Raw genomic sequence first — 23,266 nt, 5'->3', positions numbered from 1 at the left:
CTTCAGCCTTCCAAGTAGCTGGGACTACAGTTGTGTGCCACCACACCCAGCTAATTTAAAAAAGTTTTTGTAGAAATAGAGCCTTACTATGTTGCCTAGGGTGGTCTCAAACTGCTGGGCTCAAGCAGTCCTCTCACCTTGGCCTCCCAAAGTGCTGGGATTACAGGTGTGAGCCACTGCACCCAGCCAAGAATACCCAGCCAAGAATACCCAGCCAAGAATATTATTTAGAGATATGGCAGCCCAGTCATGTCTCCAAATTCATGGGAGATTGGTTCCTGGGCCCCTGTGGATACCAAAATCCATGGATGCTTAAGTGCCTTACATAAAATGGTATAGTACTTGTATTTATGCACATCCTCTTGTATACTTTAAACCATCTCTAGATTATTTATAATACCTAATGCAATGTAAATACTATGTAAATAATTGTTATATTGTTTAAGGAATACAGACAAAAAAAAAGTCTGTACATGTTCAGCACAGACAAAACCATCCTTTTTCTTTTCCCCTGAATGTTTTTGATCCGCAGTTAGCTGAATCCACGGATGTGGAACTCATGGATGTGGAGGACTTATTTTAATCAAAAGAATAACTAAAAGCAAAATCAGAGTTAAAAATTATTCCCTCTGAGAAGACAGTCTAGGTAAGGAAGGGAGGAACCAGAGACAGCTGCTTTCCATTAAAAATTCCTTGACATTTAAACTGTGCGCTTTATTATTTTGATAAACTTAAAAATTATTTTAAAGAAAAAAGTGAAGAGAACTCTCAGAATCCCCAATACATGATCCTAACTACCATCAGACACTTGCCTCCACCTTGATGGCACACCGTCCAATGGCCCGCACAGCTTTTCGAACAAAGTCAACATCCACCTCTGTGGCATATTCCTTCAGTTCTGCCAGAACCTGTTAAATCCAGGAAGTGGTTAATCATTAAGGATTCTCAAATAGCAATCTCACAGCCTAGCTTCTTTAAAGGCCAGACCTTAAGAGCTAAATCATTATCAACCGGAGTCTGCATAAAGTCTGACCTGAGCAATGTTGGCTTGAGATGCCAAACGAATCATGATGTCCAACTTCTCTAGTTTAACATAGATGGGATCATTGTACTTCACAAAGAAGACTTTGATTTCCTGCTTCAAGATTTCAGGCCTAGGGTACACAAAAACAGAAGAAAGGAAGGTGAAGGCATATACTGACATACCCTTCTGAGACTGTATTAATACCTAATCTGTGCCTCTCTGCTCTCCTCTCGCTCCACTCAGGCAAAAAAAAAAAAAAAAAAAATACGTCCCTATTCTTATCAGTTCCACTTGGCAGATTATTTTTACCCTTTTTAAGCATCAGTGCACATGTTGCCATGAAGAACTGCTAGAACAACAACAATCTGGCTCTAAACTACAGCCTGAACCATATCAACCAGGCACTAGACAGTATATCAGAAAGAGACCCTTCAGAAAACAAACTGGACTGTGGAGCAACACATGGCATTTATTATAGAAACAATGTGATATCAACTGTTAGCCTCCTGGTGCTAGGCAAGCAAGCTTTTCTGCCATATAACATTTTCATTTCCATATATTAAAAAGAGATTAACACTAGCCTAATTAACATTGACATTATTAAGCTTAATGCAAAATTACAAACACTTTAATCAACACTTCACTATTTCCCAACCTTTTCTGGACAATTAAGTTGATGTTCCTCAGGGCGACATACTGCACTTCTGGCTCCCCAGACAGCAAAGTGACAAGTGGAGGGGCTAACTTCTTCAGCAGCATATTGTAGTAGTCAGAATCCTTAGGTAACAATTCTAGAAACTTCATTAGGACTTTTACCGCTGAAAGCACCACTGCTGAGTTGGCATGGGATAGCCGGGGAGTTACCCGCTCACAGATGCTGAGGGCGGAGAATGAAAATTAATATCATGAATTATAATTTCTTTGTTGAATTCATTCTATAAGGTAATATGTCAGAGCCTAATGGCCCAAGTATCAAAAAATTAAAGAATTAGGTAGAAATGTCAAAGCTCCATGCTTAGGTAAAACTGGGATCCAGTAATGCAGAAGCCTCATTCTCAGCGAACTACAGGCAGAGCAGGGACATGAGAAGACTTTAGGAAACCAGCAATAAGGGATGTTCAAACTGGAAAGAAAACAGCAATACCCAAGACACTTGAGCTCACACCATTTACCTTCTTGTTTTATAGTCCTCTTTGTCTCCCCATATTATGTTAGGGCTCCCTGCCTCTCAGCCCATTTCTACTCAACCTATAGGAAGTCAAATTAAGCATTCTGAGAGTTATTTCATAGGAAGAGACAGCAACCCAGTTGTGGCTGAAGATTTCATTGTAAGATACAGAAGGAGGCAGGTTGGTAGGGAAAACAATCCAACCTCCTCTCTTGAGGATAATGAGAATAGGGGACTCTCTGAAAAGAGTTTGTTTTTTTTTTTTTTTTTTGAGACGGAGTCTTGAGAATAGGGGACTCTCTGAAAAGGGTTTTTTTTTTTTTGTTTGTTTGTTTTTTTTTGTTTTTTTTTTTTTGAGACGGAGTCTTGGTATGTCGCCCAGGCTGGAGTGCAGTGGCACGATCTTGGCTCACTGCAAGCTCCGCCTCCCGGGTTCACGCCATTCTCCTGCCTCAGCCTCTCCGAGTAGCTGGGACTATAGGCGCCCGCCACTACGCCCGGCTAATTTTTTGTATTTTTAGTAGAGATGGAGTTTCACCGTGGTCTCGATCTCCTGACCTCATGATCCGCCCGCCTCGGCCTCCCAAAGTGCTGGGATTACAAGCGTGAGCCACCGCGCCCGGCGGGTTTGTTTTTTAAATAGCAGGACACCACTACTATATTTTCCTGTCTCCCCCCTCTCCTAGCCCCTGCCACCTACACTTACATGCCTCATAAAATGGTAGATATTTAATTATCTGTTGAGGGTTCTTTAAAAATTAATCCAATTTTGGTAGCTTGGGCAACGAGAGTAGCTAACTTACTGTATTAAAGAAACAAGATAAATAGGCTGTGCTTCTCTCTTCCTCCTATTCCTGACTCCCTTTGGGTCTTTATATGAATGCCACCTTCTCAGTGAGGCCCTCCCTGGTGGCCATCCTTTAAAAAGAAAATACAACCCCTCACCCCCAAATGCCCAGCATTTCTTAGATTTCTTCTCTACTTTACTTTCTTGTTAGTACTTATCACCATCTCACATATTACATATTATACTATCTATACATATTATATATTATATTATTTATACATATTATATATATTCCTACCCCCACCCTTCAGAATAAGTGATCCAAGGGCCATGACTTTGTTCACTGCTGTATCCTCAGGGCCTAGAACACTGCCTGGCACACTGTATGTGCTTAATAAATATTTGCTGAGTGAATAAATGAATGTGATGTCAATGGCCAAAAGAAGAAAATAAAATTCTCAGTAAAGTTATTTCCAGACTATATTTGTACTTTCAGTGATGGAAAGAAACTATCAGAGTGAGCTTTAGTTCAGTCTAGAGGGACAATTTCCCAGATAAGTGAAGATCACTTACATTCTAGGAGCTTGGAAATCAGCTTCAGCCAGACCAGTTCTTATATACCATAATTAAAATATACCAACTTTAATGAAGAGCCAACATTTCTTCAGAAGTACTTTGCCTAGTATAGTGCCTGCATATACAAAATGCTCAATAAAAATTAGGGATAATTCTAACTTTGTAAACTAAAATGTATGTATATGTAGATGAAATTTAGTAGTCAATTTCTAATAACCAAAGAAAATTTGCAACATTACATGGTAACAGGCTGAGCAGAACAATCTAGGTGTGCCTTCTAAAGTCTTCAAATTCAGACTGACATGGTTTCCATATCTACTGGGAAGCAGATATATTTTGCCGACTTTAACATACTCTCTCTCATACTGAATTATATATACAGGTCAGCTCAATAACTAATATGAAGCCACTTTCTATGTATCTAATAGAATAAAAAATCTGTCACCCCAAAGAGAGATACTCAATAATCTTTGCTGGCCAAATGGCCAAGAACTGTTGCATGGGAGACGTAAGACGATAAGAGAGATTTTAGCAGAAGTAACTGTATGAAAAACATACATTTCTTAGAAACAATTTTGCATAATTTATTCTACCACCTAAAATATTCTTAAATCCAGTGAGAAAATACCTTAGAGATAGCAATATCTACCCCAGAAGCCACTGACCTTCCTCAACAGATTTATTCTAATAGCAGACTCCAGAACTTACTGAATCAGGCAAGACTACCAGAAAGTAGCCAGGAAAACAGACTGACCTCTGAGCCTCCCGATCATCTTTAGGGTTGTAATTAGATAGGCAGTCCAGGATGAAAATCTGGCCCCATTCAGTGCATTCATTCAGGGCTGTCAGCAGCTTATTAATGTTCTGTGGGTTCAGATCAAGTAAGTTGCTGTTTGGGTGAGACTCACTGATTTCAGATAATGCCGCTACAGCATTAGCCACCACCTGGAAAAGAAGGGGATATGACCTTGATTCACCAAGAGCAGTACAGCTATAGACAAACACTTAATCAGCCTTCTCTGGATCATTTCACGGATCTCAATTCATAACCATTCCTGAACATTTTGCCTAGTCAGATAGAAACAAATAAATCACTTCAAAACATATATTAAACCACCAATGATATTATATATACTGGTAAGGCAACCCAGAATTAAAACAATTCATATATTAGCAGAGTCACACGTTATTTAATAGTAAAACATACATTAACCATGTTAACGGCACTCAAAACTTTCAACATCAAGACATATGAACAGCATATGAAAATGGCAAAGTCTGAATATGAAATATGTACATTAGGCAACAGAGAGAAAAATCTAGGCCAAATAATCTTATAGTTGTGTAGCTGTATATGTATGGGTTTGGGGCAGGTGACACCATCAATCATACCACGAGTCTTAGAGTAAGAATATGTGGGCCTGAGACCCTAGTTCACTAGTATACAATGCTGAGAGAATATGTAATCTCTGTGAAATTCAGTTTCTTCATCTGAAAACGAGATAATTTAATCCACCTCACAGATTAGTTTTAGTTTAAGGATAAGATCAGATGACATATGTGTAAGTGCTTTCTACAAAGCCTTATGTAAATTTAAGGTGGTTGGTTATACTACCATAATTCATCAAGTGTAAGCTATAGTTTTTCACATTAACAACTTTGAAACTGGGTTGCATTTTATAATCAATGGCCTGTCAGTTCAATAGGAAGCATTTTCCTTTCTTAGTAATACAGAAAATAATAATACATCTTATAATCGGTGGCATTAAAGATTCAATGAAATACAGTATTTCAAATGTATCCTTCTTTCCGAGTAGGCGCACATCTCGGCTCACTGTAACCATCATCTACTGGGTTCAAGGGATTTTCTCACCTCAGCCTCCCAAGTAGCTGGGACTACAGGTGCACACCACCATGCCCAGCTAATTTTTGTATTTTTAGTAGAAATGGGGTTTTGCCATGTTGGCCAGGCTGGTCTCGAACCCCTGACCTCAGGTGATCTGCCTGCCTCAGCCTCCCAAACTGTTGGGATTACAGGCGTGAGCCACTGTGCCCGGATGAAAAATTGCTACCTTATACTAGAAAGTACACTTGTATCCTGACTCATAGATCTGAGAATCCATTTAGCTGCAGGAAGAAAAGTCAACACTTTATCAAAATTACAAATTAATTCTAAGAAATCTACAACGGAAGAACACCTAAAGTCATTTAAAAGTTGCAAAAATACTTAAAAAAAAAATGCATACGTACAAAATACTATATACTGTGGCCCTGTACAAGTAAATTTAAGACCATGTTTTGCAGTGAGGCTCCCAGATGCTGACTAAAGATTAGCAAAGTGAGGCTGAATATAAATACTCTCCAAGTATAAGTTGGCTGGGCATGGTGGCTCACGCCTGTAAACCCAACACTTTGGGAGGCTGAGATGGGTGGATCACTTAGTTCAGGAGTTCGAGATTAGCCTCGCCAACATGGTGAAACCCTGTCTCTACTAAAAATATAAAAAATTAGCCGGGCATGGTGGTGCATGCCTGTAATCCCAGCTACTCGGGAGGCTGAGGCAGGAGAACTGCTTGAACCCGGGAGGTGAAGGCTGCAGTGAGCCAAGATCACGCCACTGCACTCCAGCTTGGGTGACAGAGCGAGACTACACCTCAAAAATAAATAAATATTCTCCAAGTATATATGAGATGTGATAGGAGACAGCTTCAGCAATTATATATATATATAGGAAATATTCTCAAAAATGTAAAACCACTGTTAGTTCTTACTGAAGTCCCTTAATAAAAACTTGAGAAATTAAGAATTATATGATTATCATTTTGTTAGCAAGGGAAGAAACATAATGACTACAATCTAGCTATTGATTTTAGTATTCACATCATCTGTGTAATCTTCAGATTATCCCAGCATATGATTTCATCTAGAAGATAAATGTCTAGAGAATGTGATTTATTTAACAAATAATATACTTCCAACAATATCCATTATTATGTAAAGGACAATGATGCCACAAATGCAATCATCTCAAGCTATACTTTGGTGATCAGAACAAAGATGCTAAGATGAAAAATCAAAGACTCACTTGGTAAATATGGTTACAGATATACTATTTTATTCTTGTTAAGCCAAATCAGGAAAACTTATCTAGCCCACCTACTGGATGGTAACATGTATGAGGCTCTTTTCTGACTTAATTTTTGTTTGCTAACTCTATCATCAAGCATGAGAAAAGCCATAAAGAGAAAAATAATAATCCCTTCTATGTGTTTCACATGCAAGAAAGATATTTTATTTCCCTTGCACAACGTACTTAGTTGACCTTATTATAGTCTAAAGGATCAAAATATCATACCAGAAGGCCAAATGCCTGTTTTGATTTATTGCTGCCAACACATGCCCAGTCTTGGTTACCAGTTGTCTGAAATAAATTACCACTTCTGTCAGTGAAACCCTTTTCATGTTTAAAAAAACAAAAAGATTAAATATAAGGTCTAGTAACAGGAAATATAGACAAAGAAAACGAGAGAATAGGGAGAATTAAAAACAGCAATGGGGAGAGAAAGAATAGAAGGATACTAAACAGAATGAGCAATTAGAAATCCTCTGTTATTATAGGCAACTGGAAATTAAACCAAGTGTATAATGCACCTAAAGAAGTGTATGGTCTGATGTTTAAATAGGCAATTGCCACTTATCATGACATTAAAACAAGAAACGAAATGGAGAAAAGTAAGTCTAACTTAAGGATCCAGAAAGATCAGATTAGAGGATTGTTTAGCAAAGCCTGCACAGATGAGAGAGATCACTGCCAAATGGTGACTGTCCAGAGGAGATGCTATCCTACCCCTCTATACCAAAACTCTAATGTTTCTCTAAAATTTCTTGAAGTTCCTTCCATCCTATCTCTACACTTTCATCTCCTAATCTCCACAGTCAGACTGTTACATTTTCAGCAACATACTGAGGCAGGCTCACCAGGCAGCACTCCCAGTTTTCCTGGTCCGTAAGCCAAGTTTCTCTCACTCTTCAATGAAAACTTAAAATAAACCAGTTGCACTGAATCTAAAGTATCTTAAAGAAAAAGACTGACTTTGAGACAGCAACTGGGTGGCTAGAGTGTACAGGACAACTCACTTGTCAATGTTTATACTGTTTCTTTGGAATTCTGTACTATGAACATATATTGTTTAGTTTTTAAAATAAACTTTAAAAATAATAGATTGAAACTTAAGATTCACTTCCTCTTCCTCCAGTCTTCTCTAGACAATAATATCACAAAAGAACAAATCCAACCCTTACAATAACTGCCTTGACTCGCCTGTATACTAAGACAAAGGTGTGCTTCTTTCATTTGAACTATTACTTTGATTTAGAACTGTTAACACAACTATGTGTAACATTTCTCCTGTCAAAAAATTGGCATTTCTCTTAGGAAATAGTGACACAAAGAGAGCAATGGTCTTTTAGCTACCATTTCAGAAAAATTAGAGTTTCCAAGAAAAAAAATTGCATTTTTTTAAAGAGACAGGGTCTCACTCTGTTGCCCAGGCTGGAATGCAGTGGCACTGATCACAGCTCACTGTAATCTCAAACTCCTGGACTCAAGTGATCCTTCCACCTCAGCCTCCTGAGTAGCCAGGACTACAGGCTTGTACCACCACACCCAGTCAAGTTTCTTAATTATATTTTTAGAGATGGGGTCTGGCTATATTGCCCAGGCTGGTCTTGAACTCCTGGTCTCAAGTAATCCTCCCAGTTTGGCCTCCTAAAGTGCTGGGATTACAGATGTGAGCCACCATACCCAGCCAAAAAAGGGAGTTTCTAGAGAAAGTTTAGCTTTAAAAATGAATTTTTAAATAGGATTTCCTTGGGGTTTGTTTGGTTGGTTGGTTTTAAGAGACAGGGTCTTGCCTGTCACCCAGGCTACAGTGTAGTGGCATAATCATATAGTTCACTGTAATCTTGAACTAGCAGATGGGACCACAGTGCATGCCACCATGCCTGGCTAATTATTATTATTTTTTTTTGGTAGAGACAGGGGTCTCACTATGTTGTCCAGGCTGGTCTCAAATTCCTAGCCTCATGCAGTCCTCCCATCTTGGCCTCCTAAGGTGCTGAGATTACAGGTGTGAGCCACCATAAGGTACCTGGCCTACAAATAGGGTTTCTTAAGAGAGCTTCCTCAGCACAAGTTGATTTATAAAAAGTTGGCATCTAGGTTACAAAGGGACACAACTACAGCATTAAAAAAATAAATCCTTCGCTGAGCACGGTAGTTCACGCCTGTAATCCCAGCACTTTGGGAGGCTGAAACAGGTGGATCACTTGAGGCCAGAAGCTTGGGATCAGCCTGGCCAACATGGTGAAACCCTGTCTCTAATTAAAATACCAAAAATTAGCCAGGTATGGTGGTGCATACCTGTAATCCCAGCTACTCGGGAGGCTGAGGCACGAGAATCACTTGAACATGGGAGGCAGAGGTTGCAGTAAGCCAAGATCACACCACTGCACTCTAGCCTGGACAACAGAATGAGACCCTGTCTCCAAAAAAATAAAAATAAAATAAAAAACTAAAAAAAATCCTTTATTCATCTTGCCTCCCAATTATGGTAAATTCTATTCTTGGGGAGACTGCAACTAAACATTCCCCACCCCTCACATCCCCTCAAAGAGCTAACCCAATTATGTATACTTTACAGATATAGATATTAAACACATATATATAAAAGCAGCATATGTAGATGTATAAAATCATACTCAATCCTAGACAAATCTTTCTCTGCCGTAATTACAGACTTCGCTTCAATATGATATTTCCTTATGGACCTGTGGAGTCTGCTGATTTTTTTTTTTTTTTTTTAAATAGAAACAGGGTCTCGCTATGTTGCCCAGGCTGCTCTCAGGCAATCTTCCTGCCTTGGCCTCCCAAAGTGCTAATATTACAGGTGTGAACCACCATACCCAGCCTGAATTTTTAACGATAAGCAATTTGTATTTTTACTTACATTATACTAATAGAATGAGTTTTACAGAGAAAAAAGACTGGAATAGCTAAAATGTATTGAACACTTACTTTGTGCTATTAATCCTCATAACAACTCTGAAGCAGCTGCTACTAAAAGCCACCTATTACAGATAACAAAACTGACTTAGAGAAGTTCAGTGACTTGCTTAGGGTCAACACAGCCAGAAAGGGATTCCTGCTTGAATCTGAACTCAAGGTCTGCATCTGATTCCAGTGTCTGAGTACTAATACTTGGTCTCCAGCATTTTTAGAGCTTCCAAGACTTGTGAACTTCAACTAAGGGAAGGGAAAGAAGATTCAGAGTAGGGGAGGATAATATAATCCAAAAATTATTTCCAGCAAAGGTGACATGTAGATTTATATACAAGGAGAAAAATGTATTCTTCTACTTTATATATTTCAGAGATAATCATATCCTGACATTAAAGAGGCAAAGATTTACTACCTAGCTATAAAATATGATTTATGATCTATACCTGTCTTGTATGCAGCAGTTGAGGATAATAAATTTGACCTCATTTTGTTAAAGAAGGAGTGAGCTGGTACAGTAGGTATGGTTAGAATAAAAATGTCCCTGTAAAAAAAAGGACTCTCAAGGGAAATCTAGATATAAACTGGGGGTGGAATATCACACACATAAGCTCACATACGAGGAATCTCTCACCCATTTCCCTGTCCCTTAAAATGATTTTCACCCTGCACTCTAATTTCACTCATTTTCATGGCCTTGGAGCCTAAGAAACTTACCATTTTCCAGTTCAGTGACTTCCTCCTGTTAAGTAAATTACTATTTACAGGACTTTGATTTCCAGCAATGACCTTCAAGGTCACATACTATGAACAGATTTATGCTTCAGTTTTTCTGCTCAATTTACAATTATTTTGGCTGGTATCCCTGAAGACTTGAATAAAGTGAAAGCAGTAGAGTAACTGACGAAAACTATTATGAGGAAATACACAGGTGGTTTACATATTTTTATTCTAAATTAGCAATGGTTTAGAATATTGCTCTCTCCTTTACAGAATGACCTCAAATGACATGTGAGGCACAGGACAACATATTTGTTCTGAGAGTTTCAGTCATTATTATCTCCTCAAGGAGACAATGACTGCAGTATCAGTCAAACAAGTAAAACTTAGGGCTTATACTTTAATCCAAAACACTGTCTACAATGCCAACTGTTAATATGCCTGCTACATTACAATCTAGAATATTCCATTTTTTCCCCATCTTCTTCCTTAGAATGAGAGGTAAAACTACCTAGTGAGCCAACACATCTCATTATGAAAAGAAAGTCTGATTACATGGTAACAAGGTTTACAAAAAATAAAACTCATTACTTAAGTGGTTTAAGATATGATTTAACAAAATTCAAGTACTCTCAAAGCCAAAATACTACAAATAAATATTGATAAACAAATAAAAGGCATGCCCCTAACCATCACAGTTATTTGGACCATAGCCCCTAAAATTCATTAAAGCAAGCTGCAACTTGAACAAAATAAAACACTTATTATCACACCACTTATGATCTCCCCATTTCTGAGAGTAAAGTATTCCCCAGCCAAATTACAGCCTTGAGGTCATCTTAAAGTGACAAATGAGCCTTAATCTACTGGTAAACCACCAAAACAACACACAACAGATTCAGTTTTCAGGAAGTTGCTGTTGAGAATCACTTTAAACGTACACCCTTGAATAATTACCTTGTAAAAGTAGTAAGTGTACTCTTAGTAGATTTAGCTTCATTTGTGGGTAAATTGCCCTCAGAGCTTTAAAAAATTTAATCGTTAAAATTCTTCATCCTAAAAGTTTTAATCTTAACCTTAAAATTTTAATCTTATAAAATTAAAAAGTAAATTTTGCCACTGAAATACTAACCCTTCTAAAATTATTAATATCCGGCACTGCAATCACTGTACAATATAGAATATATGTTTCTGCTGGGCATGGTGGCTCACGCCTGTAATCCCAGCACTTTGGGAGGCTGAGGCAGGCACATCACTTGAGGTCAGGAATTCAAGACCAGCCTGGCCAACATGGTGAAACCCTGTCTCTACTAAAAATACAAAACTTAGCCAGGCATGATGGCATGTGCCTGTGCTCTCAGCTACTCAGAACGCTGAAGTGGGAGAATTATTTGAGCCCAGGAGATGGAGGTTGCAGTGAGCCGAGATTGTGCCACTGTACTCCAGCCTGCGCGACAGAGCGAGACTTTGTCTCTAAAAAAAAAAAAAGAATATGTGTTGTTATTATTATTAGGGGCTTACTCCATATGAGGACCAGTATTAAGTGCTTTGCAAGCCCTCTGTCCTTTAATGTTCATAACAATCCTACGATAGTAGCACTATTTGTAATCTCCACTTTGTAGATGAGGATACTAAAATTTAGAGACACCACAAGTTTAAGGAATAGCAGAACCAGGATACAAACCCAAGTCTATTTTGGTTCTAGAGCCTGAGTTTCAACCACTATGCTATGGTGACTGGATAAAAAATGCCATTTCATGGTTGTAAAGCACTTTTCTGTTTTTGAGCTACCTTCAAACAGAGTAGACTGATGCATTACAAAAGGAAGTGACTAAACGCAATTCGGTATTCCGGACTGAATCCTGGAATAGCAAAAGGACATTAGTGTTGAAACTGGTGAAATTCTACTTTGGTTAATAGTAATATCCCAATGCTAATTTCCTAGTTTTGGCAAATGTACCATGGTTACGTAAGATGTTAACATCGGGTGAAACTGACTGAAGGGTATATGAAAACTTTCTGTACTGTCTTTGTAACTTTTCTATAAATTTAAAATTGTTCTTCTAAAAAATGAGGCATTTTGGCTGGATGTGGTGGCTCACGCCTGTAATCCCAGCACTTTGGGAGGCCGAGACAGGCGGATCACGAGGTCACAAGATCGAGACCATTCTGGCTAACACGGTGAAACCCCCCCCCACCGTCTCCACTAAAAATACAAAAAAAATTAGCTGGGTGTAGTGGCAGGCACCTGTAGTCCCAGCTACTCGGGAGTCTGAGGCAGGAGAATGGCATGAACCCAGGAGGTGGAGCTTGCAGTGAGCCGAGATCGCACCACTGCACTCCAGCCTGGGCGACCGAGCGAGACCCCGTCTCCAAAAAAAAAAAAAAAGGTATTTTTTAAAACCTAAGTTCATAATAATATAAAACGATGAAATTATTTTTAAAAAGTGACACAGAAAATGATTTCCACAAAGCACATTACAAAAGGAAAACAAAAAGTGTTTGCTTTCTCTATAAGCAGAGACAGAAATACACTCAGACCAACTGGCGGGAAATTCAAGAGCTGGGAAGTTGGCCTCATTATCAAAGCAGCCCCCAATGATTCCACTTACCCAAACTTCAATCCTGCAGAAATTAACAGCAGCTCCTTTTTTAAATATGAAACACAATTTGGGGAACTCAGATACAGACTGAATATATTATCTTCAATGTTACTCTTATCAAGTGCTCACCACATACTGACATTCTCATACGTGCCTAAAATTCTACCAGCTCTAACCCCTTTGTGGACATTTGATATGAAAAGTATTATACATTTTAAATTTATGTATAATATTTTAATTTTGTAATTGTTACTTACTAATATATATTTAAGGATAACAACAATCCTATAATTAACGTACTAAATTATGTGAAGTCATTAAGTTTTTCTATGCATTCTGGGCCTACCTTTAATAGACAGTTTAACATAGCCTACATGAATACCAAATATATTCTGACGAAAATCTTCCTTGAGCTTAGAAAGAGATCTAGACAGATGGCATTTTTCAATATTTTATCATCTTAGGTTGACATCAAATCACCACACAAGTAAACTTCCTAATGCCTAAATGAAGATTACAACTGGAAAGTACATAATGTTAGGCTACTTCCTCAAGAATAGCTGCAGTTTATTAAGCATTTACCATATATCGGGCAAAGTTTAAAATTTTAAATACATTATTCTTTCATCTTCAAAATAATTCACTAAAATAGGCATTATTACCTCAGTTTTACATATAAGACAACTGAAGCTCATTTTAAATAACTTGTTCAAAGCCACATTTCTAGTAAGCAGCCAAGCCAGGACTCAAACAGCAGCCACTCTGGCTCTAAAGCCTCAATGCTATTTCCATAATCCAGGGTTTCACAACCTTGGCATTACTGACATTTACTGCTGGATAATTCTTTGTTGTGGGGGGACTGTCCTGTACACTGAAGGATGTTGAAAACATCCCTGGACTCTACCCAATATATGCCAGTAGCACTTCTCCCATCAGGTTTGACAACCAAAAAAACGTTACTAGACATTGCCAAATGTCCCTGGAGAGTAGAATCACTCCTGGTTGAGAACCACCATCATAATCCCATACTGTGTCTATGTGCTGGCTAGCACATAGTCAAAATACATACTGCTTTCTGAGAAGAAAAATGTTATTTTTCATAAAATGGTTTTCAAGCAAAAGTTCAAATTAAAAGAAGCTGGAAGTTTAACTATAACTTTTGCTAAAGATTATATTTGGCCTGAATTGAGGCTATTCTGAGAGCATGCTGCTTGTGCAGAACACTTAACAAATGAGAAATTTTTTTTTTTTTTTTTTACTAATTCAACAGTTTGTAATTTTGCAGAGGACAGAACAATGAAGCATAGGTATTCTCATGGGCAGCTGTGAGAGTGATAGACGGTCTGGAAGATGAAGATCAAAGGGGCTAGGCAGTAAGCCAAAGGGACTTAGGAGGACTGAACCCAGAAAGACAAAATGCAGGCCAGGCATGGTGGCTCACGCCTACAATCTCAGTACTTTGAGAGGCTGAGGCAGGAGGCCTGCTTTAAGCTAGGAGATTGAGACCAACCTGGGCAACAAAACAAGACCCATCTCTACAAAAAATAAAATAAAATAAATTAGCTGGGCATGGTAGCATATGCCTGTAGTTCCAGTTGCTCAAGAAGACTGTTTGAGCCCAGGAGTTTGAGGCTGCACTGAGCTATGATCAAGCCATTGCACACCAGCCTGGGCGACAGAGCAAGACCAGGTCTCTCAAAAAATAAAAAATAAGTTTTTAAAATAAATAAAAACAAAAAGCAAAGCACATGTGGTGGGGCTGTCAAGAGCATCTCTGGAGTTGCAAATTCTAATATACGTAAGTTAACTGAAGTTGTAATACCCCTAAATGCCTCTGGGAGCAAAAAAGAAAACCATAGTAAGGAAGCTAGAGAATACTATCATTCAAAAGTGCGTATCTCAATAAAACAAGTCACATACCAAAAAGACATACATTTTCTTGCAAATATATACTTGTGACATTTGTAGAAAGAAAACCACAAAAGCTATTTCCCTATAGCTTTAAAATGTTTCCTTATTCTGGATGGAGGTTTACCTTCAAAATAATGAACTAATAAGGTCCACATCTGACGACAAGTTTAACTCTAATTCCCTTGGAACAGACAGTCTGAACAAATATTAAAGGAATCAGAACCTTTGAAATTAATATTGTAGCAATAATGTTAACCTCTGCCTAATACCTACTTCATAATTACAGTAGTAGCCACCACTTATGAGCTCCCATAAGCCAAGCACTTTACAGGGCGCTTTTCATGCAAAAGCTCAATGAATAATCCAAACAACTCTCTAGGATAGTAGCCTTCATCTTCCAGGAAAGGAAACAGACTTGGGTAAGTTAAACAACATGAACATAAAGCTAGGACTTAATAGAGTGAGATTTTTTTACTTCTAAATTCATCTTTTCTCTCTTAACTTTTCATCAAAAGTTAGTTTCAACTAAACTATAAATGGTAAAACAACTGCAGGAAAATAAGGGCCGGGCGTGGTGGCTCACGCTTGTAATCCCAGCACTTTGGGAGGCCGAGGCGGGCGGATCACGAGGTCAGGAGATCGAGACCACGGTGAAACCCCGTCTCTACTAAAAATACAAAAAAATTAGCCGGGCGCGGTGGCGGGCGCCTGTAGTCCCAGCTACTCGGAGAGGCTGAGGCAGGAGAATGGCGTGAACCTGGGAGGCGGAGCTTGCAGTGAGCCGAGATTGCGCCACTGCACTCCAGCCTGGGCGACAGAGCAAGACTCCATCTCAAAAAAATAAATAAATAAATAAATAAAAATAAAAATAAAAATAAGATGTATGTGATTCTCCCCAAAAGACAGGAAACAAAACTATAGTAAAGCTTTGTTACCTGCAGCAAGGCACAGTGTCACTAGGAACCACACTTAAGGTCAACATAACACCAAGAATTTTCAGCTCTCGATCAACATTTATCTCTCATATTAGAAGATTTCAAAGTCATTTCTGCAGATATTCTAGTGCTTTCAAATCTAGGATGCCCTTCTGAAGTGAGCTACAAGAAAACTACTAAGGCACAACCACCTGGAAGCATTAATTCTTTTCTAAGAGAATCTAATACATGCTGGTGCAGTGCTGCCACCATGTGGAGCAGCCTCTGAAAAAGTGGAACAAAATCACTCCTCAAGAGCAGTAAAATAAGGACTCATATCCATCACTGGAATAAAAGGATTGAGATTTCTTTTTTTTTTTTTTTGTATCTTTCATTTTTTTTTTCTTTTTTGAGATTTCTATAATGAAGCAGTGCTCAGATAACTCAGTCTTTATGTATTCAAAAATGTAAACACTTTGAGAAAATGAAGCAGTTCCGAATGTGTGTGTGTTTGCGCACATACACATTTAAATTCTTTTTCTTTTTCTTTTTTTTGAGACGGAGTTTTGCTCGTCACCCAGGCTGGAGTGCAAAGGCGTGAGATCTCAGCTCATTGCAACCTCCGCCTCCTGGGTTCAAGCGATTCTCCTGCCTCAGCCTCCCAAGTAGCTGGGATTATAGGCATGCACCACCAGGCCCAGCTAATTTTGTATTTTTAGTAGAGATGGGGTTTTGCTATGTTGGTCAGGCTGGTCGTGAACTCCTGACCTCAGGTGATCCACCCTCCTCAGCCTCTCAAACTGCTGGGATGACAGGCATGAGCCACCACACCTTGCCTAAATTCTATGGTATACATTCATCCATGAGGGTAGTAACCAGCAATGGAGTTTGGGACTCAGAACTAGGTTGGGATCCTAGCTACATCACTACTAGCTGCACGACTTTAGGAAGAGTTCTTCAGTCTGAGTAAACATTTCTTGACCTGTAACATGGAATAACCTCTGCTTCAAGGACAGATGTGAGAACTAAGTGAAACATTATAAGTAAAAGTCTCTACCATTGTGCATGGCATAGAAGGCACTTAAATTTAAGTGTTCTAACGACAGTTGTAATACTCTAAGGTAATAAGTAGGGAATACAGTTGAGATGAAAAGCATAAATTCAAAATCAAAAATAGGTATGTATCTATGGTATTGGCTACCTCTTAAGCCCAAACTTTTCAGTTCTTCACTAAAATAAGAATGAAGAGCTCAAAAAATGATTTTAATATGGGTATGTGTAACAAGGCCAGGACAAGAGTAAGGCAAGTGAGGCACTCCAGGCACAAACTAAGGAGGCACTCTGTTCTCAGGCTTGTGAGGTACAGAGTTGGCACCCGCGAATGAGTGTCTTCTTAAATTTTACACTCCAGGCACCTCTTTAGGCTAAGTCAAACAATATCAGAAAAGTTCTGCTACTGAGTTCTGACAAAAGAGCAAAGATTTTCTATTTAGAGAGCAGTTGGTCCAATAATTTGCTATCTAATGCTGATACCCTGCTCTAGGAAAATCTATAAATAAAGAGACAACAAAACATGAGGTATTCCTGAAACTGTTTCTCAAAAATCTACCAAGTAGCTTTACATTTTCTCTAAAAGTCTCCTCAAAAATATTTACGAAAATCTCCCCAAGTCATGTTTTGATTTGTTGTAGGAAAAACAGGTTAAAAATTAAGAACATTATACAGTTTACTGTAGTATTATGATATACTAAATTCAAATAGAGATCTATTCATGTGTTGCCTGCTTAAATTTTATATAGCTAGGGGATGGGGAAAGAAAATAAGTAAAACAAGATTGGCACGTATTGATGACTTGTGAATCTAGTGATGATAAATGAATTCATTTTATTTATTGTATTCATTTATTTGTCCTAATTTTGAATGTTTGAAGATTCCCACAATAAAAAACACAAATACATAAATAGCATACATATGCCACTTGATCTTATGAACTAGATGAAAACTAGTTCTCTCCGCCGGGTGCGGTGGCTCACGCTTGTAATCCCAACACTTTGGGAGGCCGAGGCGGGCGAATCACAAGGTCAGGAGATCGAGACCACGATGAAACCCCGTCTCTACTAAAAATACAAAAAAAAAAATTAGCCGGGCGTGGTGGCGGGCGCCTGTAGTCCCAGCTACTCGGAAAGGCTGAGGCAGGAGAATGGCGTGAACCTGTGAGGCGGAGCTTACAGTGAGCTGAGATTGCGCCATTGCACTCCAGCCTGGGCGACAGAGCGACACTCTGTCTCAAAAAAAAAAAAAAAAAAAAGAAAAAAAAGGAAAACTAGCTCTCTCCTCTGCAATGTAAACTTTGAATAAATCGGACAAACTAAGCTTGTTCCAGAATCATTTAATTCCTCTCGGTTTATCTGGATAAAGATCTCTAAATGTGCTACTTGAGCGTGTGTGTGCATGCACACACACACACACACACATAAATGACTTTACTGCTAAACATCCCTTAGGCCTTATCCCTGACCATCTAACTGTATAGGTTCTGCATTAAAGAATTTACATCAGCATAGAGATGCTGCCTCAAACTAGAGTCGCCTGTAAGTTAGAACTTATTTTCCCTTTGAGCCATTCCATATTCTTAGCACCACTGAATATTTAATAAGTTTCCATGGGGTACATGATATTCTGCCCACCTGGTTGATGGTTGCAGCACAAACACTTTTCATCACAAAAAACATAAAAAATAAGGCCGGGTGCGGTGGCTCACGCATGAAATCCCAGCACTTTGGGAGGCCGTGTCAGGTGGATCAAGAGGTCAGGAGATCAAGACCATCCTGGCTAACATGGTGAAACCCCGTCTCTACTAAAAAATACAAAAAATTAGCCAGGCGTGGTGGCAGGCGCCTGTAGTCCCAGCTACTCAAAAGGCTGAGGCAGGAGAATGGCATGAAGCTGGAAGGCGGAGCTTGCAGTGAGCTGAGATCACGCCACTGCACTCCAGCCTGGGCGACAAGGCAAGACTCTGTCTCAAAAAAAAAAAAAATTAGCTGGATGTGGTGGCATGTGCCTGCAGTCCTAGCTACTCAGGAGGCTGAGGTGGAAGGAGTACTTGAACCCAGGAGTTCAAAGTTACAGTGAGCTATGACTGCACCACTGCACCACTGCACTCCAGCTTGGCCACAGAGCAAGATCCTGTCTGTAAAAAATAAATAAATAAATAGATAAATAATTTTTAAAAGGGAATATTCAAAGGTTATCCACTGATTACTCTTAGTGTTATGCACCTTTCAGTAAACATTGCATTAGGCCAAAAAGGTAGCACTTTAAAGAAAGTGGCTATTTTCTTCCATCTTCTTGGCAACAGTATTTGATGACCCATCCAATATATTCAATTAGTACCCAATTCAAACGAGCTTTAGTTACTACTGGAGTCAAACATATCACTTGGGACTTGACCTCCTTCATTATATAAGCAAAGTTTAAAATGCCAATAAGGAAAGGATCCCAAAACTTTAAGGTGTTAAGCTACGTTCTGGCTGCTAAACACTTAGAACATAACCAAGTTGGCTAAAAATAATCTTGTCCTAGAAATTCCCCTATAGAGAAATGCATGATAATAATTAGGTAATAAAGATCATTTTCATTCAGTTTCTAGTCCCACACCACCAGAAAATACCACAAATATTGAGCTGAAGAAAATAATCTTAAATATATATAAATTTAAGGCCAAACCTCCTGAAGAAAATGATGAAAGTGTTCATCATGGGCAATACGGGCAAATATGAGCATAAGTACAATACAAAGATTTGCTTTAAGATCCCTGCATTTTAGTACTTGGTTCTCACCTCAAAAACACCTAGGATATGAAATATACAATCTATGAGACACACAAAGTTGTGTTTCCCATAGCTACCCCATAACCCAGTATTCCAAAGACAAGGTTCATATTAAACACGCTTTAACAAGGGACTCATTTTAAATACTGCTCTCTTTATAAAAGCAGAAGCTTATTACCATTGGATTTGAATCTGCTATGAGATCCCGTAGAGAATCCAGAAATCCCTGATCTTCCACCATTTGGGCATTGATATCATGGAGTTTTGCCACGCAGACTGCTGCTGTTTTCCGAACATAGGGATCCTCATCCTTCAAGCACTTGCGGAGCGGCTCACAGAGATACTCTGTAATTTTGTCTACCCGGATGCACCCCATGGTTCTGACTGCCAAGGCTCGAATCAAAGGATTAGGATCTTCACAGTCCTGCAGAAAACAATCACCGACAACTGTAAGTATACATGGTGGCTAAAAGTAAACAGTCTAGTTTACGTAAGCTGCAAAAGAATTACCTCATTAATTTAAGCTTCCAGATACATCCTGCATGAGCTCCAATCTTCCATGCTATTCCTTTCCTAAGTACAAATCTTAGCTGCCCTATTTAAGAGTTTAGGTGAAGAAGTCATTTAACTGTTTTAAATACAAAATGAGAAACAGCTCAGCAGGATTCATTCCAGTGCCAGGCAGAGGCTTAGGGAGTTGGTGCCATCCCACAGCCATTAGGATCTACCCTAAAAACAGGAAAAGCTTTTGGGCTTGTATTCCGGCACAGGAAAAAAAAAAAAAAAGAGGAACTGGAAAGACCGTGCCCTACTCCACAGTGAGTTCCTAAGCATTAAATAGAGAGAAAAGAGAGCTAGATTTCTGTGGCCTGCAGCCAAGAAAACAAAGGGAAGCACAGGAGCTGGTCTGGGCTTGAAATAAGTACCTGGAGTTAAGCAGCAGAGAGGGCCCTCTGAGCTCTTGACTAACATACATTCTCTTTTACTAGCAAGGGCTTCCAAATATAGTAAATAGAACATGGAGAAAGAACACTCTTTTAAACTGCCTTACACTAAAAAATGTCTTTAAGCCCATGTAAATCTATGCACAACTCTAACTTCCAAAAAATGTAAACTGAATTCTTCCCAATGATATATTCCATCTATGAACCACCAGTCACGGAGAACAAACTGTTATGTTCTGACTATAATGTAGCTAAACACAGGTTTTTTTTAATGTACACTAAGTTCCAAACAGAGAAAAAACAACTATTAAAAAAATATTAGGCTGGACACGGTGGCTCACGCCTGTATCCCAGCACTTTGAGAGGCCAAGGCGGGTGGATCACCTGAGGTCAGGAGTTCGAGGCCAGCCTGGCCAATACGGTGAAACCCCATCTCTACTAAAAATACAAAATTAGCTAGGTGTGGTGGCACAAGCCTGTGATCCCAGCTACTCGGGAGGATGAGGCAGGAGAATCACTTGAGCCCGGGAGGCAGAGGTTGTGGTGAGCTGAGATTGCACCATTGCACTCCAGCCTGGGCAACAAGAGTGAAATTCTGTCACACACACACACACACACACAAAAGGGAATAATCCCATTATTATTTTCTTTAAATCTATGATAGGAAAGATTTGACTGGATATCCAATAATAAGAAAATTTTTTGTCCATTTTTAAGACATGATGATATTGTGGTTACGTTTAAATAAAAGATCTTATCTTGACAAATATAAGGACAAAACTATTTAATATATGATGTTTAGGATTTCTTTAAAATTATCCAGCAGGAGAGGGGGTTGGAGGTCAGAAAATACGTATGAGGATTATAAACAAGAGTGGTTATGTGTCGGTAACTGTTAAAACTGCAAGATGGATATTTAGGAATTTATTATACTAGTCCTTTTTCTTGAATATGTTTAAAATTTTCCATTAAAAAAAATTAATCGGGCTGGGAGTGGTGGCTTGTGTCTGTAACCCCAGCACTTTGTGAGGCTGAGGTGGGTGGATCACTTGAAGTTAGGAGTACGAGATCAGCCTGACCAACATGGTGAAACCCTGTCTCTACTAAAAATAAAAAAATAAGCTGGGCATGGTGACGGTCACCTGTAATCTCAGCTACTTAGGAGACTGAGGCAGGAGAATCACTTGAACCTGGGAGGCAGAGGTTGCAGTGAGCCAAGATCGTGCCACTGCACTCCAGCCTCGGTGACAGAGTGAGACTCTGTATCAAAAAAAAAAAAAAAAAATTAATCAAATGATGTAAGACGTATTAAACAAAAGTAGAAACTCCGGCAGTCTCCACTACTGCTGACTCATAAGCATAATTTCTACAAAGATAAAATAGGTAAAGCCCCCAGTTACTGATAGTATAATGATATGCCTACCTTTGTCAGCCTCAGAAGGTAAAACAGTGAGGTTTCACCAGGTTTTCTTCTACCCATCTGGCAAGGATGCACCAAGCCCCACTAACAGAAAGCTCAGTACATGGTTTGAATTTCCCTAGATGACACACACTGGTATACAGAATGCTTAAAACATGAACATTCCTAGTCACTGCCAACACTTCCCTACACTCCTTCCTTGTGAACAAAGGTTACTTATTTGCAATTCACACTCTGTTATTGAGGCCTTAGGAAAAGTTACCTTCACAAAGCTGTTTACAGCCATGATGGCCATGTCTGGCTGACTCTTGGCGTAGTTCATCAAGTAGAGATACACAAGCTTCTTTAGTTCCAGATTGTCAGTCTGCATACAGTTCACTACATCTGGAAAGAGAGAACTGAGAAGAGAGGGTAAAAGAGAAAACGAAAGTAAGCAGGTGTTGGTGCCAAGCTGTTGGACAGAACATGAATAGCCTTAACTAACAGAGTGATTTGATGCAAGAACAAATGTCCCCACAGTGGTAACTGTCACAGAAATGAATTACTAAAGAAACTGGCGGGGCATGGTGGCTCACGCCTATAATCCCAGCACTCTGGGAGGCCAAGGCAGGCGGATCACCTGAGGTCAGGAGTTTGAGACTAGCCTGACCACCATGGAGAAACCCCGTCTCTACTAAAAATACAAAAAATTAGCCAGGCATGGTGGTGCATGCCTGTAATCCCAGCTACTCAGGAGGCTGAGACAGGAGAATCGCTTGAATCTGGGAGGCAGAGGTTGCGGTGAGCTGAGTTCACGCCATTGCACTCCAGCCTGGGCAATAAGAGTGACACTTCTGCATCTCAAAAAAAAAAAAAAAAGAGAAAAGAAAAGAAAAGAAAAGAAAAGAAAAGAAAAGAAACTGTAGGCAGACATGGTGGCTCATGTATGTAATCCTAGAACTTTGGGAGGCTGGGGTGTAAGGATCACTTGAGACCAGGTGTTCAAGGCCAGCCTGGACAACACAGCAAGATCCTCTCTACAAAAATTATTTTTAAAAAGCTAGGTGTGGTGGTGCACACCTGTAGTGTTAGCTACTCAAGAGGCTGAAGCAGGAGGTTGAGACTGCAGTGAGCCATGATCACATCACTGCACTCTAGCCTGGATGACAGAGTGAGACCTTGTTCCCATCCAAAAAAAAACAAGAAAAAAATTGTAGTGCTGTTCTCAACAAGGTCTCTATATATAGTTTTAGAAAAAGCTTTTTATTATGAAAAATGTTAATCCCAGTGCTGGGATTACATGCATAAGCCACTGTGCCCAGCTTCATCTAT

General features: G+C 39.2%; 1 protein-coding gene across 11 annotated transcripts in view; it reads right to left on the bottom strand.

The window, feature by feature from the left end:
- The window catches only part of AP2B1 (adaptor related protein complex 2 subunit beta 1), a 142,204-nt gene that overhangs the window by 92,487 nt on the left and 26,451 nt on the right, over positions 1 to 23,266 (bottom strand). For all 11 annotated transcript variants that reach the window (XM_055258827.2, XM_055258832.2, XM_063628561.1 and 8 more), the window contains 6 exons: positions 22,218 to 22,353; positions 19,770 to 20,015; positions 4,310 to 4,500; positions 1,680 to 1,901; positions 1,034 to 1,154; positions 813 to 908 (listed from right to left, as the gene is read on the bottom strand). In XM_055258827.2, coding sequence (XP_055114802.1) covers positions 813 to 908; positions 1,034 to 1,154; positions 1,680 to 1,901; positions 4,310 to 4,500; positions 19,770 to 20,015; positions 22,218 to 22,353 — 1,012 coding nt within the window. The remainder of the gene's footprint in view (positions 1 to 812; positions 909 to 1,033; positions 1,155 to 1,679; positions 1,902 to 4,309; positions 4,501 to 19,769; positions 20,016 to 22,217; positions 22,354 to 23,266) is intronic.

This window comes from Symphalangus syndactylus, chromosome 20 (genome assembly GCF_028878055.3).
Source record: "Symphalangus syndactylus isolate Jambi chromosome 20, NHGRI_mSymSyn1-v2.1_pri, whole genome shotgun sequence".
Lineage (NCBI taxonomy): Eukaryota > Metazoa > Chordata > Mammalia > Primates > Hylobatidae > Symphalangus > Symphalangus syndactylus.
Note: the sequence above shows the minus strand (reverse complement) of the source record. Positions and strands in the feature narration are given on the sequence as shown.